This window comes from Scardinius erythrophthalmus (genome assembly GCF_964197995.2).
Source record: "Scardinius erythrophthalmus genome assembly, chromosome: 22".
Taxonomy (NCBI): domain Eukaryota; kingdom Metazoa; phylum Chordata; class Actinopteri; order Cypriniformes; family Leuciscidae; genus Scardinius; species Scardinius erythrophthalmus.
In genome coordinates, this window is record NC_138242.1 from 18,825,082 (window position 1) to 18,841,137 (window position 16,056).

Here is a 16,056-nt window from a genome sequence, read left to right on the forward strand (position 1 = left end):
TATGTCTAGTCAATCTGTATGGAATATAAATCTGTGGCTGAGCTCGCGTTATTTGTTGGGGTTATCGCGATAGTAGGATGAACCATTATTAAAATGCTTACATTTGGCAGATATGTTTCTTTCTTTTTCTTTCATACATTATTTTCTGAAGTGTTTTAAATTTTGTATAATTACTGACTCGATGACGCTTACATAATTCACCCAAAAATGCCGTTGATGCTATGACACCCTCCACTTGGTTTGGTCCGTCCCGCCCCAAGATTCTTCCAGAACTAGCCGGCAGATCCACGCGTCGAGGTGCACGGCTAGAGGATCAAACCTCCTTATATAAAATCATTTTAAAAAGCTGTGCATTCCTCTAGGGTGGAGATTAAAAATGTCCGCCATGGGGACCCTTGCGTTCGATGAATATGGAAGGCCTTTCCTCATCATAAAGGACCAGGAAAAGAAATCTCGCTTGACTGGCCTGGAAGCCCTGAAGGTATAAAAGCTAACGGGCTAGCGGGCTCTCTAAGCTCTTTTGACGGTTCATTTAATCATATCTATAATCAAGAAAACTACAAACCGTTTCGTGTTTTAAACTTATTGGTTGCACTGTGCTTTTGTAGTCTGATATGGAGAGAATTAATTCCTTTATTGCGTATTCTATTGTCTTCTGCGTTCAATAATGTGCCTCATGTCTAGCAGCGGATGGTCCATGTGCTTCCTCTTAACTGCGTTGAGTCATGATGCGCAATCAGGGAGACTTTAAGAAATATTGTTTTTATCAACGAGAAAGTTGTAAATCTACCTTGACTTTACTTTTATGCAAACTGCTTATTGTGCTTATTACTCTTTAAGAATCCTATCAAGATTATTGTTGTTTGTGACGCACCTTACTGTCTGTCAGAACAATATGAGATCATGCAGTATCAGATTGAATCTGTAATGTGCATATATTTTATTCTTATATTATTCGTCCGTTTCAGTCTCACATCATGGCAGCAAAAGCAGTTGCAGGAACCCTGAAAACATCACTGGGGCCAAATGGTAAGTCCTCAGTTCTGCATGCAAGTTAGTCTTTATGGTCCGTTCCTTGCTGTTTTCTTAATGCGGATTAATACTGTTTACAGGGCTTGACAAGATGATGGTGGATAGGGATGGTGAGGTGACCGTGACCAATGATGGTGCAACGATTCTCAGCATGATGGATGTCGAACATCAGATTGCCAAGCTCATGGTTGAACTCTCCAAGTCTCAAGATGATGAAATTGGAGATGGAACCACTGGCGTTGTTGGTAAGTTTGCGTTTCTTTTAGTCCTCCCCTGGCTAAACATAATAACCGGCGGAGCTATCTGCAGATGGGATGCAGAATTTGGCTTTTTAATGCTTGTCATTGATCAATCTTCACATATTTCCCACTGCATGTTTTTTTATTACATATTTTGGTTTATTTAATAATGCTTTGATGTACCATTAAATTGTATCCGGATCAGAAATTACATGGGGCTCATCTAAAATGGAAAAAAAATTATTTGAATAAAATATATGATAAATACGTTTGACATTGTAACAGATAGGCCTACAGATATCGGCTCTGCTGCACACCCCTAGTCTTTTATTCCCTATTTGTTACGTATATCCGAGTGAAACGGCTTCTCGAACAAATAAAACATGTTGGGTGGGATTTTGTCCATCAGGAATTAATTGGATGGTTGTGGTTTGCTATTGCGGTGATGTCATGTGAGTGACAGGTTGCTCCATGCCAGTAAACGCATCAATAAAGAGAAGAGAAGAGATGTCACTGTGAGAGGGAGGGCAAGTTATTTTGATAAAAGATAATCAGGGCAGTTCATATAAAAAATAAAAAAAAACAGATAAATGTTCACAGATAAATATACTGCAGTCTTTCATAAAATAAGGGCGGTTCATTTTGATTTCATGGTGATTTTAATAATTTTATTCTGCAAGGATGCATTAAATTGATCAGAAGTGACAGACATTTATAAAATTTATACACAAGACATTGACAAAAGATTTCCATTTAAAATAAATGCTGTTCTCTGAAACTTTATATTCACCAAAGAAATCTTTGGTAGTCTTTAATAGGTACAACTGTTTTCAGTTGATATGTTTCTTCTGCAGCAAATCAGCATATTAGAATGATCATGTGACACTGGAGTAATGGCTTCTGAAAATTCAGCTTTGCCATCACAGAAATAAATTGCATCTTAAAAGATATGAAAATATTCATTTTAAATTATTACAATTGTAATGTTTATACTGCATTTATCAAATAAATGCAGCCTTGGTGAGAATAAGAGACTTCTTTCAAAAACATTTGGGGGGAAAAAAGACCTACCGAACCTAGACTTTTGAATGATGTTTTTTTTTTTTTTTTTTTTAGATAATCTAAAATTTGATATGTAGCTTATAGCTAGACACATGAAATCTATAGTAGTAGACATCTTTAAATGTAATATGTTGAAGTTTATCTCAAGAGTGCTATATTGTAGTATATTTCTTGTTTCATCAGTGTAGCTTTATAGTCTAATGTGTGTGTTTGCCCCTGTAGTCTTGGCAGGAGCTCTTCTGGAACAGGCTGAGCAGCTGTTAGACAGAGGCATTCACCCCATCAGGATCGCCGATGGTTATGACCAGGCCGCAAAGATTGCCATTCAGGAGCTTGACAAAATCGGGGATAGTTTCCCAGTGGATCCCAACAACACAGAGCCTCTTATTCAGACAGCCATGACCACCCTAGGGTCCAAAGTGTGAGTGTGTCTGTTACTAGTTTTTTAAATTAACAGTTTATTACTCAGAATATTGTAAGGGGTTATCATCAATGTATTCACTTTTTTTGGTTCGTAGGATCAACCGGTGCCACAGACAGATGGCAGAGATTGCTGTCAATGCCATCCTGACAGTTGCAGACATGGAGAGGAAGGATGTCGACTTTGAGCTCATCAAAGTGGAAGGAAAGGTCGGTGGTAAACTTGAGGACACTCAGCTCATCAAAGGTGTCGTTGTGGACAAAGAGTTCAGTCACCCTCAGATGCCCAAGGTTTGTGTTCACTGTTAATAATCATTCCTGGTTGCATATGGACTTCATTAATATGTTTTATATATTCCTCCAGGTACTGAAAGACACAAAAATCGCCATCCTCACCTGCCCGTTTGAGCCGCCCAAGCCCAAAACCAAGCATAAGCTTGACGTGACCTCAGTGGAGGACTATAAAGCTCTGCAGAATTATGAGAAGGAAAAGTTTGCAGAAATGATTCGACAGGTCTGTATATTGCTTGTTCTGTTTGCTTACTTGCTTAAGTAAAAGTAAAGAGATTGTTTTAATTCAATATATTTGTATTTAATATTGTATATTATTAAATATGTATTTATAATTTGTATTTCAGTGTTTTTTTCTAAAGCTATCAAATAAAATGTAATGGCAGTTTTATTTTACATCGACAGATTAAAGTGCCTTAAAGACATCTTATCAGTTTCTTTGTTTTTAAGATTTTGAGTTTTCTTTTTAACATAATTGTAAACAAATGCAAACAATAACAATAATGATGTTTTCTCAATCTGCATGACCACCCTCTTCAGTATAGAGTTATTTAGAGCTACAAATTGAATATTCCAGATGTATTGCATCCTCGGTTTGATTTTAATGATAAATGTATCATTGATCATACAATTTAATTACTACTTTCTCTCCCTCTTCCAACTCGTCTTCTAAAGGTCAAGGATACTGGGGCTAATCTTGCCATTTGCCAGTGGGGATTTGACGACGAGGCCAATCACTTGCTCCTGCAGAATGAGCTTCCTGCCGTCCGCTGGGTCGGTGGACCTGAGATTGAGGTTTGTAAAAACTACACTGCAGTACACTACTGTTTAAAAGTTTGGGGTCAGTATGTTTGAACATTAAAATGCATTAAACAGTAATATTGTGAAATATAACAATGCAAAATAACTTAACACATTTTAAAATGTCATTTATTCCTGTATTGCAAAGCTGAATTTTCTGTCTTCAGTGTCACATGATCCCTCAGAAATCATTCTAATATTCTGATTTGGTTCTCCAGTAACATTTCTTATCAATGGTAAAACAATTGTGCTACTTAGTCAGCATGAAATCAAAATGGACCCTATTTACTTTGTTAGCACACATTACTAGTCTTGTGGTAAACAATTCATCTGTGCAAGTCAGTCAAAAAAAAAACTATTTGTCATCTTTAATACAAATCTGAAATTGTGCTTTCCTTCTCTGATGAACCAGATCCAATGACAGCAAGATGAATGGAATGCATACTTTTTTAGATTCAATCAATTCCCAGCCGAAAAAAAGAACCATGCCCTCTTTTCTCATTCAATATTCAATTTCACTCTGAAAATGTCACATTACTGAAGTAAAGTCAATCACAACTTCCAGTTCACAGTAACTTTAATATTTTTGTTGACATTGATTTTTTTTTTTTTTTATATATATATATATTTTTCATTAAGTATAAAGTTCAAGACTGCAGCACTTCTTTAAAACAAATATTTTGTAACATTATAAATGTCTTTAGAGTCACTTTTGCTAAATAATAGTACAGTCTTGGGTATTAAAAGTATACCTTTCAAAGAAAAACTTCCAGACCCCAGACTTTTGACCGCTCGGATATCTCACAACATTGTCTTCAGCTTTATCACTGATGGGTTACTAATGTCTGTTGAGAGTATGAACAAACTATGAGACTTTATACAAACATTTCCAGCTCATCGCCATTGCTACTGGAGGACGTATCGTACCCCGATTCAGCGAGCTGACCCCGGAGAAGTTGGGCGCTGCTGGGTTGGTGAAGGAAATTTGCTTTGGGACCACTAAAGACAAAATGCTGGTTATTGAGGAGTGCAAGAACTCCAGAGCCGTGACGATCTTCATCCGTGGAGGGAACAAAATGGTAAAGAGTTTTAAGTGCTAAATTGGGCTTTTGCCTCCTCAAGATATTAAATTAGTTTTAATCCTGGTTACACATTTGCAATCCCCTCGCCTATTCCTCTGAATCATTTAGATTATTGAAGAGGCCAAGAGAGCTCTTCATGATGCTCTGTGCGTCATCCGTAACCTTGTGAAGGATAACCGCATCGTGTACGGTGGAGGTGCCTCGGAGATCGCCTGCGCTCTTGCGGTCAACCTGGCAGCTGATAAGGTATTTTTGTCGTTATCTGTACTCTACATTCTAAGGTTTTTGTTAAGCATATTTCTAAAACGCTCTGCTTGGATTCCAGTGCCCCTCTCTGGAACAGTACGCTATGAGAGCGTTCGCTGACGCTCTTGAGGTCATCCCTATGGCACTCGCCGAGAACAGTGGTTTGAACCCTATTCAGACGATGACAGAGGTCAGAGCTCGACAAGTCAAGGAAATCAACTCTGCACTTGGAATTGACTGCCTACATTTATCAACAAATGGTATGAACTTCTTTAATATACTTCTTAAAATATAATTCTTTACAATAATCATCGACAGAATAGGCAAATGTAAGAAAAACAAAGTAAAGAATTATATTATTAGTAGTGCTTGTGTAACAGTTAAAAAAAAAAGCCATTTAGATTTATGTAAGATTCTGAAATTATTTTTGAAAAGTCTTTATTTGATTAAAAAAAAACAGTAAAAATGGGAATACTGTGAAACAACAATTTAAAACAACAGTTTTCTATCCAGTTTTCAGTGTCACATGATCCTTCAGAATCATTCTAATATGCTAATTTGATGATCAAGAAACATTTCTTATCAATATTGAAAACAGCTGTGCCACTTGTAGAAATACATGTGATACAAAATGTAATAATTTAAGTTTAAAAGAGCATTATGAATTTACACTAAAAATCTTTGCTGTCACGTTTGATCAATTTAATGCATCTTTGCTGAATAAAAGTATTCATTTCATTTTTTTAAATATTACTGACCCCAAACTTTTGAAACAGTAGTGTAGTGTTTTTTTTTTTTTTTTTTTTTTATGTAATTGGTTCAGTCTTAAACTGATACATAAAATATATTTGGCCTTAAACTTTACTTAAATCTTTACAGACATGAAGAAACAGCATGTGATCGAGACCCTCATTGGAAAGAAACAACAGATTTCTCTGGCCACTCAAGTAGTCAAGATGATTCTGAAGATTGATGATGTCAGGGGCCCCGGCGAGCCTGAAGACTGAGCGACACGCTACGGTCCCAAGCACTTCTAAAGGAATGTCGAACCTGTACTGTTATTTATCCTTTGATGCAGTTCAATGTAGTACCGAAGTGATCATTAAACTTTTGTTTTCAGATTTGTTTCTTGGTTGTCATTGACATTAGATTTTTGAATCTTAGTAGGAAAGAAAAGTGCCATATTAAAAATAAACATGCAGAACTGCAAAAGCTTTTAAATCATTTCAAGTTAATGTCATCAGATTTATTGCTTTTTATCATTAGAAAATGTTTAACCTTCACCTCAGTCATTTTAACCTGTTGCAGTTTACATGTACTTCTTCAACCAGTTGATCATATCTTTCCTGGCTTCCTCGATGTAGGGTTTATCATCGGGGTTAATGTCTTCTCTCTTGCGATGGACAAACCCATGTGTCTGATTAGGGAAGATTTTCACTTGGAAGTCAGCAGTGCACTTTTCCTTCAGTCTTGTCTCTAGTGTGGTCACCTTGGTTGAAAGTTAGAGAACAATAAATATGATTAAATGATTGTTTAGCCAAAGTTTATGGCCCTAAAATAGATTCATTTATCAATCCAGTGACTTCATAATAGATTTACCCCCATTTATTGTTTCTCATTCTTAAGAGATAAAATGCAAATACATCTGTGTTAGACTAAATACTCAAAGATCATTTTAAAGAGAATTGTAATGTGATCATACTTAAATTGAGCTGTATGGTGCAAATCTAATAAAGCTCAGTTTCCATGTCACATCCTTATTGAGCCAGCAATAAATCAGAACTATGATGGAACATATATTTCTTAATATTGCCAATGTTGAAAAGATTTTTTTTTTTCAGGATTCTTTAAAAAAATAAAAATTATTAGGTTACTGACCCTAAGCTTTTGAACACAGTTTAAGTCTTAAAAGAAATGTGCTCTTGATATATATATCGTAAAATGACCTCAGCTTACCTGATCAAGAGGTATGATGGAATCTTTTTCTGCAAATATGAAGAGGGTTGGACTCTTGAGGTCAAACCTGTCTTCCCGCTCTCTAACGATACCTGGGTTAAATGAATGTATATTATACAGTTGCTAGGATTGCAGACAACATATTGACACATACTTTCTGTATCCTTGACTGTTCATATAGATGCAACAAATACATTACCATAGAATGAGACGGCAGCTTTAATTTCTTGGTACTGAAGAGAAATGTAGTGTGTCGCAACACCACCCCAACAGAAACCCACAACACCTATATGCTTTGCACCACACTGCTCCTTCAGGTACCTCAATACAACATCCACTTCCCTGGGAAAACAACAAGACTGTTTAGTCTTTCCTTTGAAGGCATGGTCAAGTGCATCAGATAAGAACATTTAGTTCATTGAACTTGTACTTTTTGATGTCTGTAGGTTTTCTGTCTTCGAGCCACTGCTGAAATGTTGACCAGTCGTGAGAAGGGTTCCACACCTCTTTTCCAACAAAGAAATCTGGACATATAGCACTGCAAATGCAAAATAATCAAGTAAGAACAGGGATTTCTGAACAATTTTAATATTAATAATATAATATAATATTTATAACATTAGAAAACATTTACATGTATCCATTGGCTGAGAGCATGTCAGCCATGTATCTGGTGTTTGGAAGCTGCCATCCAAAAATATCTTGAATTACAATAAGGGCCTTTTCTGATGCTTGAGGCTTCACCACATAAGCTTTAATGTGCTCGATTTGAACTTCCTCTCCAAGACCTCCATATTCAATCGTATCCCCGATATCACATGGACAGGGCTTTGCTTCGTTTGCCATCTGTTCATAAAAGAAAAACGGGGTATGAACCTATTCAATCCCAAATTTCCCAGCAATGCATTTCATTCCTCGAAACAAACTGTTATTCTATGGGTTATTCTATTTCAAACAATTTTAAATCTAAAAGGCAACTGTGAGGGAAAAAAGAAATGATAAACATAATATCTTCACATTTACTTGATTTAACTTAATGTAACTTTTTTTTTCTTTATACTGTGATCCATTAAGTGATAAACAATTGTGCATTCTACATTAATAATATACCCTTTAGATATTATATATCAAATATGATAACTGTATTTGTATTATTTCATGTTTATTTGCTTCCTTTTGTGGAACTTTGACAAAGATATTACAGATGAGCAGGGCCGTGCACAGACTTTTTGAGGGGCATGTGCTGAAACTAAAACAAGGGCACACCCCTCCCATTTTCAATAACACAAAATAATAGTCTCAAAAGCTTTAGATTTATTCACGATTAATAACAATCATCATAATAATAATATAGATAAACATGGTTTTAAGGGCTTCTTTAAACCTAACAGCAACCTTCAGTGGGCCAGGGATGTTGGTCTCTTGAAGGTCTGAAAATGAAAAGCAATGAAAAAAAAAAAATAGTGTGAAAAGTACAGTTGCAGTGAAAAGCATTTCTGAAGGATCACGTAACACTGAAGAGTACTGAACTGGAGTAATGATGCTGAAAATGCAGCTTTGATCACAGAAATAAATTACATTTTAAAATATATTCAAATAGAAAACAGTTATTTTAAATTGTAAAAATATTTCACAATATTACTGTTTTTGCTGTATTTTGGATCAAATAAATGAAGCCTTGGAATGAATTAAATCATGAATTACATTCTGCATGATAAAATATGAAGATTTCAGTGATCTTCTGTAAAAAAAAATGTAAGTCACTACTACAATATTACTGTAGTAAAACCATGCGAGGACGAGCGGAGAGTATAGAATACTATAGATTAAAAAATTAGCTAGATAATACGTGCATATTAACAGCCTTGAATTAACCATAACATGATTAGTCTAAATGTTAATAAATTAGGTGTATATCAGCAATCATAAATCAAAGAAGAAATGTCTTACTTCTTATAAATATATGTTACCTAGGTGACGAGGATCACTCGTCGCTTTGTGTAAGTTCCAGTACGAAACAGCGCGGGGGCGCACCTGTTATTTTTCCGATGGTAAAAACAAATTATATGTTGTTGTATTACTTATCAGTATCTAGTTTTTTACAAGCGAATGTGTGAAAATGTGCATTTTTTGTCCGTCATTAAAACGGCGCCGGCGGCATCACATTACATTTTCATCAACAGGTTATAACCAACTAGTTTGTTGTACCTATATGGGCGCTCAGTTTTTCCTTCTGTAAAATACATTTGGCCAAAATCGCATTTTATAAAAGATGAAAGGCTACTGTATGCACAGGCTTTTTAAGTGTCTATGTATTGGCTATGACTAGATGGCAAATGCTAGCCATACCTCTCAGTCTCAGGCGACGTCCCACATGTCTCAGTGAGTCAGACATCAAATAAATAAAATATTAGCCTTTATAGACAGTGTTTAGTAGTAGCCTATTTATTCAAACAACAAGATATTTATTTACCCTTCGCAAAACTTCGTTCAGCTGCTGTCTACTGTGCGGCTGCTGTGGAACTTCAGTGTCACAGTGTCTGGTTGGTGTTCCCTGGTTATCCTCTAGAGGTCTCTCCCCATACCGTCACCACATCTTCATGAACTGCAATTCCCACAATCCTTTGTCGGCACTTATCACTGTCATTGCATTCAGCTGTTCTCACTTACCTTGTCAGTATTTGTGTATTTATACCCTGCCTGTTGTATCATTCGTTCTGGTATCCTTGTGTATTGTGTCACCCGCTTCTCTGTGTTTCATACCTGTTTATTTTCTGTGTTTTGGACTGCTATATGGATTTTGACCTTTGCTTGTTACTGGATTATGATACGGATTACCCTAAATAAAACTGCACTTGGACTATTGCCGTTTCGTGTGCGTGTCGTGACAGAAGGATACCAGCAAAATGTATAGATCCAGCAGTACAGGTTTTCGTATCCGTTCCCCAACCACTGAGAAGGAGAGGAGGGGACGATTTAGTAATTTAATGGCTTTACGCCAGCAGGGCCAGTCGGTGGGTGGACTATCTCAATTTTTTTGGACTCTCTCAAGAGGTTTGGGGTACAATGATGCGGCACTAAAGGACCTTTTTAACAACTGCCTTGACAACCCTTTATCTCAATGTGAGATGATGGGGCTGGAGACTTTGGACTTTTGGGGGTTCACAAAGTACTTGCAGAATCGTAGCCAGTGGATTACGTCAGACCCGTTGGTTTCTTCTAACAGGAAGGCTGAGTCCACATCGGCATCTCTTGATGGGAGGACGGACCCTGCGCCTGTGTCCCTGGACAAGATGGCCACCGCCGAGCCAGTGTCTCCGTCGTCCACGGAATGTGGTCCACTGCAGATCGCACCATCAGCCAGCACAATCACTTCCATTGGAACCATCCGAGGGTGGAGTGAACTGATGTCCAGGCTGGCCGATCTGCCACTGAGATCTGTCCGAGCAGCCAATAGCCTGAGATTTTCACGAGTCTCAGCACTATCTATTCCCCAGACCGCCAGGCCAGAATCTCGCTTCGCTGAGACTGCTGATCCAGAGAGTGTTCACGTCACGTCTGCTGATCTAGAGAGTGTTCACGTCACGTCTGCCGATCCAGAGAGTGTTCACGTCACGTCTGCCGATCCAGAGAGTGTTCACGTCACGTCTGCCGATCCAGAGAGTGTTCACGTCACGTCTGCCGATCCAGAGAGTGTTCACGTCACGTCTGCCGATCCAGAGAGTGTTCACGTCACGTCTGCCGATCCAGAGACTGTTCACGTCACGTCTGCCGATCCAGAGACTGTTCACGTCACGTCTGCCGAGCCAGTGTCTCCGGACAAGACGTCCGCCGCCGAGTCAGTGTTTCTGAACAAGATGGCCGCCGCCGAGCCAGTGTCTCCGGACAAGATGGCAGCCGCCGAGCCTGTGTCTCCGGACAAGATGGCAGCCGCCGAGCCTGTGTCTCCGGACAAGATGGCCGCCGCCGAGCCTGTGTCTCCGGACAAGATGGCAGCCGCCGAGCCAGTGTCTCCGGACAAGATGGCAGCCGCCGAGCCAGTGTCTCCGGACAAGATGGCAGCCGCCGAGCCAGTGTCTCCGGACAAGATGGCCGCCGCCGAGCCAGTGTCTCCGGACAAGATGGCAGCCGCCGAGCCAGTGTCTCCGGACCAGATGGCCGCCACCGAGCCTGTGTCTCCGGACAAGATGGCCACCGCAGAGCTTGTGTCTGTTCCTGAGCCGGTGGTGTCTTTTCCATTTCCTGAGCCGGTGGTGTCTGCTCCTGAGCCGGTGGTGTCTGTTCCAGTTCCTGAGCCGGTGGTGTCTGTTCCATTTCCTGAGCCGGTGGTGTCTGTTCCATTTCCTGAGCCGGTGGTGTCTGTTCCAGTTCTTGAGCCGGTGGTGTCTGTTCCAGTTCCTGAGCCGGTGGTGTCTGTTCCAGTTCCTGAGCCGGTGGTGTCTGTTCCTGAGCCGGTGTCGTCTGTTCCAGTTCCTGAGCCGGTGGTGTCTGTTCCAGTTCCTGAGCCGGTGTCGTCTGTTCCTGAGCCGGTGGTGTCTGCTCCTGAGCCGGTGGTGTCTGTTCCAGTTCCTGAGCCGGTGTCGTCTGTTCCTGAGCCGGTGTCGTCTGTTCCAGTTCCTGAGCCGGTGGTGTCTGTTCCAGTTCCTGAGCCGGTGTCGTCTGTTCCTGAGCCGGGGGTGTGTGTTCCAGTTCCTGAGCCGGTGGTGTCTGTTCCTGTGCCCTGGCCGCCCGAGGGAGAGTCTCCGCCCTGGCCGCCCGAGGGAGAGTCTCCGCCCTGGCCGCCCGAGGGAAAGTCTCCGCCCTGGCCGCCCGATGGACTGTCTGCTCCGCCCTGGCCGCCCGAGGGAAAGTCTGCTCCACCCTGGCCCCCCGATGGACTGTCTGCTCCGCCCTGGCCGCCAGATGAACTGTCACTCCCTGTCCCCGTTTCCCTCCATGGACCTGGCCCCCCTTCCCTCCCCCTGATCCTCCACTATTCCACCTCCCTCCTGGACTCTTGTTTTGTTTTTGTTTCTTTGTGGGTCTTGGAGCGTCTGGAAGCCGCTCCGTAGAGGGGGGGTTATGTCACAGTGTCTGGTTGGTGTTCCCTGGTTATCCTCTAGAGGTCTCTCCCCATACCGTCACCACATCTTCATGAACTGCAATTCCCACAATCCTTTGTCGGCACTTATCACTGTCATTGCATTCAGCTGTTCTCACTTACCTTGTCAGTATTTGTGTATTTATACCCTGCCTGTTGTATCATTCGTTCTGGTATCCTTGTGTATTGTGTCACCCGCTTCTCTGTGTTTCATACCTGTTTATTTTCTGTGTTTTGGACTGCTATATGGATTTTGACCTTTGCTTGTTACTGGATTATGATACGGATTACCCTAAATAAAACTGCACTTGGACTATTGCCGTTTCGTGTGCGTGTCGTGACATTCAGTTGATTCCGTGAATATAGAGGGGGCGGAGTTATCAGCATACTGACAGCTTGAGGATTGAATACGATTTACACAAGTTCATTTTAAGAACTTTCATTGGCTAAATATTTGTAAAACAGACAGACGGACGTAAATGGTAACCAATAGCATTGATAAAAAAAAAAAAAAAAAAACACCACCCAAAAAAGGGCACTTCGGAGTGTCAGGGCAAAAAGGGCATGTGCTCTGCACAGGTTGAGCCCTACCTGTGCACGTGCCTGCAGATGAGCAAACTGTAATAACCCAGCTAACCACCATGTTTGGTTCCCAGAACGTTACGTTAGTTTTTGGTTATAAAATATATCCTAAAAAATAACCACTACAGAACTTGATTCTGTTCATTCTCTTTAGGTTGTCGCAAAAAAAAAAAACTTCATCGTTCTGGCTAGTTTAGTTTTTGGTTCCAAACCAACCCCAGGCAGAGCCGTCGCATAGACTGTGCGAACTGTGCAACCGCACAGGGCCTCGCGCCACTAGGGGAAAAAAACAATATTTGTTTTTTTGTCCCCACCACTTTTTAAGACATCTCGCGACACGAATGTACTAATTCTACAAATAAATAAAACATCTCCAGTTAATTGGCAGCGCATTCATTTCGTTCGTTTTTTAAATAAGAGACGATCTAGCGCTGAAATGAGTTTTTTAAATCAAGTGATCAAAGTGCTCGTTGCCGCTGTGATCAGTGGCGCGGATACAGTGTTTTCTAGCCGCACTCGCACGTCTTCACTTGGACGCGCGCTTCAATCCGTTTCGGATACTCTATTCGTTCTGGTGAAATCACAAACATGTCCCTGCTTGATATACAACCACTATGAACAACCGGTTTTGATGAAAAAAAAAAAAAAAACTATGCGAGAGGGGATTAGAATCAACCCAGAACCTCTGACACGCTTGGCGAAAGATCTAGGCTACCACTGGACCATTAAGATACACGATAGTTAAATAGACGGATCTATGTATGTATCACACGAAAATTCTCGAGCTGACTTGATGTAAAGCAACTAGTTGCACAGTTGATTTTTTTCCCTCTGAAATAAATAGCAACAAGTCATAGCTGAGACTATGTGCATGATTATGCTGTATTATTCTACTTGATAAAACGTATTGCAGCGAGATTATGCGTGCAATATAGAACAGCTATGTCCGTGTGACTGTTATTCATGCGCAATTGAGCATCCACATCAAAGAGCAGGGCCTCGCACCTCACCTGCGACGGCACTAACCCCAGGCCAGAGAACATTTCTAGACCGTTATTATTTGGTTCCCAAAAAAATGCCAAACTGGAAATATGCTTACGTTGGCTGTGTAAACAACACGAAATCAAAACAATTTGCACTTCATTTTAAAGTCGACAACTCGACCATAAATCAACACATCTTTCTAGACTCTTCAAAACAATTTGGCCACAAATGTTACGTTATAAAAAGGTTCAAATAGTTTTGGAACAACTGAAATCCGCCGCATTCTGACAAAAGAAAGACGTGAATGAATCACGTGATTAAACTTTGTGACTCCATTCAAAGTTCTCAAAGCACCATATGACTCACAACAAACATTCGGTAAAGCTGCACTTAATGCAGATATCGACAACAACACCGCATTCAACATTGGTTTTTGCTTTAGATTTTGAAATGCACTTACCGCACCGCTGAACCGAGAAACCTCGAAGTTATTTGAAAGGTTAAAATCTGATTTTTATATCGATGAACACAAGTGTTTGTCCCTTTAGGCAACGCCCACTATTTCATATATGGCGCTCGCGTCTTACTTTGTTCATCATGAGTTAGCAAAATTATGTCAGTTGAAAGTAAACGGATGGGTAGCTTGTGTTTTAAAGTGTTATATATTATATATTTATTGCGTATCGATTCGTGCACTGTGGACGTAGCCCTATATTTAGAGTTCCGGGTCATATCTATCCCCACAACAAACAGAAAGCTTGATTAAGATATGATAATATGAATTGTAGCATAATGTGTAACAATGTATAAAGAAGAGCATGTAGGCCTATTTTTTAATGCTGTTTTTATTAACTGTTTATTTGTTTATTTATTAATTATTATTAGACACAAAAAAGCCTAGCACAAAGTATTTTACAACAATACAATGTGAAAAAACACTGCCATTGCTTAATGTAATCTGCATTTTACAGATCCATAAATATAAAACTAAATAGGCCTATACCTCTTCTACTGTATGACTGGTGTATGGTAATTCTGAACATGCCTGGAGATTGACATGATAGTCAAATTAAAGATATTCTTTGTATTGTGAGTCCCACTATTTCATATATGGCGCTCGCGTCTTACTTTGTTCATCATGAGTTAGCAAAATTATGTCAGTTGAAAGTAAACGGATGGGTAGCTTATGTTTTAAAGTGTTATATATTATATATTTATTGCGTATCGATTCGTGCACTGAGGACGTAGCCCTATATTTAGAGCCCTATATTAGCCCTATATTAGCCCATATAATCTGCATTTTACAGATCCATAAATATAAAACTAAATAGGCCTATACCTATTCTACTGAATGACTGGTGTATGGTAATTCTGAACATGCCTGGAGATTGACATGATAGTCAAATTAAAGATATTTTTTGTATCACATTTCCAGCATGTTATATTATAAAAATGCAAAATAATAAAACTTATATAAAGCAAGGCTGATAAATACATCTGAACTGGGTTTTCGCAAAAGTAGGATCCTCTAAAAAAAAAAAAAATCTTAATCTTACCTTTGGCTTTTATTTCTGTAACCTTTCTAAAAATAAAAAAATATGATATTCTAAAAAATGTTTTATAAATTCTACCACAGGAAACCCATCTGGCCCTGGTGTTTTATAATTTGGTATTTGTATTAATGCATTGCGTAGTTCCGATAAAGGTGAGTCTAAATAGTCGGCTTGTTCTTTTGTTAAGCTTGGAAGATTTCTTTTATCTAAAAATAACTGGATATCTGTTAAATCTGGGTTATTTTTGAAGAATATACATTGCAATAAAATGATTGAAAATGTATTTGAAGTTTTATTTCCTCTGATGACTGTGCATTCTTCCCAGTGGAATCAATCAGTTATAAGGGTCAATATCACTATAAAGTGCCTTTGGTGTCCTCATCAGAATCGCTCAGTCATCATGACCATAATGCAAAATAATGAAATTCTGAGGTTTCATTATAAATGGCCAAACACTTACACACATACAAGAACAATGATACGTCTCTTGAAATGTGTTTTTCTGATTTTATAACATTTTCTTTGATTGGATGTATGTGATTTTGGCATGTCCCACACGCTGCTCAGCTAAATTCAGTGAGTGTAAAAAGTGATTAAATTACATAAAATTAAAATTTTTAATGTACTTATTGTCCTCAGCAAGCTATTTAATAAAACAAGTAATTTTGATTATTTATATTTTATGTTCATAATAATATTAAGCATGTTTCTTGAAGTTCCTGTTATTT

The 16,056-nt window shown here is 39.2% G+C and overlaps 2 protein-coding genes across 2 annotated transcripts; one reads left to right on the plus strand and one right to left on the minus strand.

The window, feature by feature from the left end:
- The first annotated feature begins 74 nt into the window (after positions 1 to 74).
- On the plus strand, positions 75 to 6,292 carry cct5 (chaperonin containing TCP1, subunit 5 (epsilon)). Its single transcript, XM_081353169.1, has 11 exons — positions 75 to 481; positions 969 to 1,029; positions 1,113 to 1,277; positions 2,556 to 2,754; positions 2,852 to 3,044; positions 3,118 to 3,267; positions 3,720 to 3,839; positions 4,739 to 4,924; positions 5,036 to 5,173; positions 5,253 to 5,433; positions 6,053 to 6,292. Exons 1-11 carry the CDS (start codon positions 377 to 379, stop codon positions 6,178 to 6,180), a joined length of 1,626 nt encoding a protein of 541 aa, XP_081209295.1. The 5' UTR covers positions 75 to 376; the 3' UTR covers positions 6,181 to 6,292.
- Positions 5,584 to 14,278, minus strand: cmbl (carboxymethylenebutenolidase homolog (Pseudomonas)). Its single transcript, XM_081353170.1, has 7 exons — positions 14,236 to 14,278; positions 7,764 to 7,975; positions 7,560 to 7,667; positions 7,329 to 7,471; positions 7,130 to 7,221; positions 6,458 to 6,662; positions 5,584 to 6,332 (listed from the first exon to the last, which is right to left on the minus strand). The coding sequence occupies exons 2-6, from the start codon at positions 7,973 to 7,975 to the stop codon at positions 6,483 to 6,485; spliced, it is 735 nt and encodes a 244-aa protein (XP_081209296.1). The 5' UTR covers positions 14,236 to 14,278; the 3' UTR covers positions 5,584 to 6,332; positions 6,458 to 6,482.
- Positions 14,279 to 16,056: the final 1,778 nt, after the last annotated feature.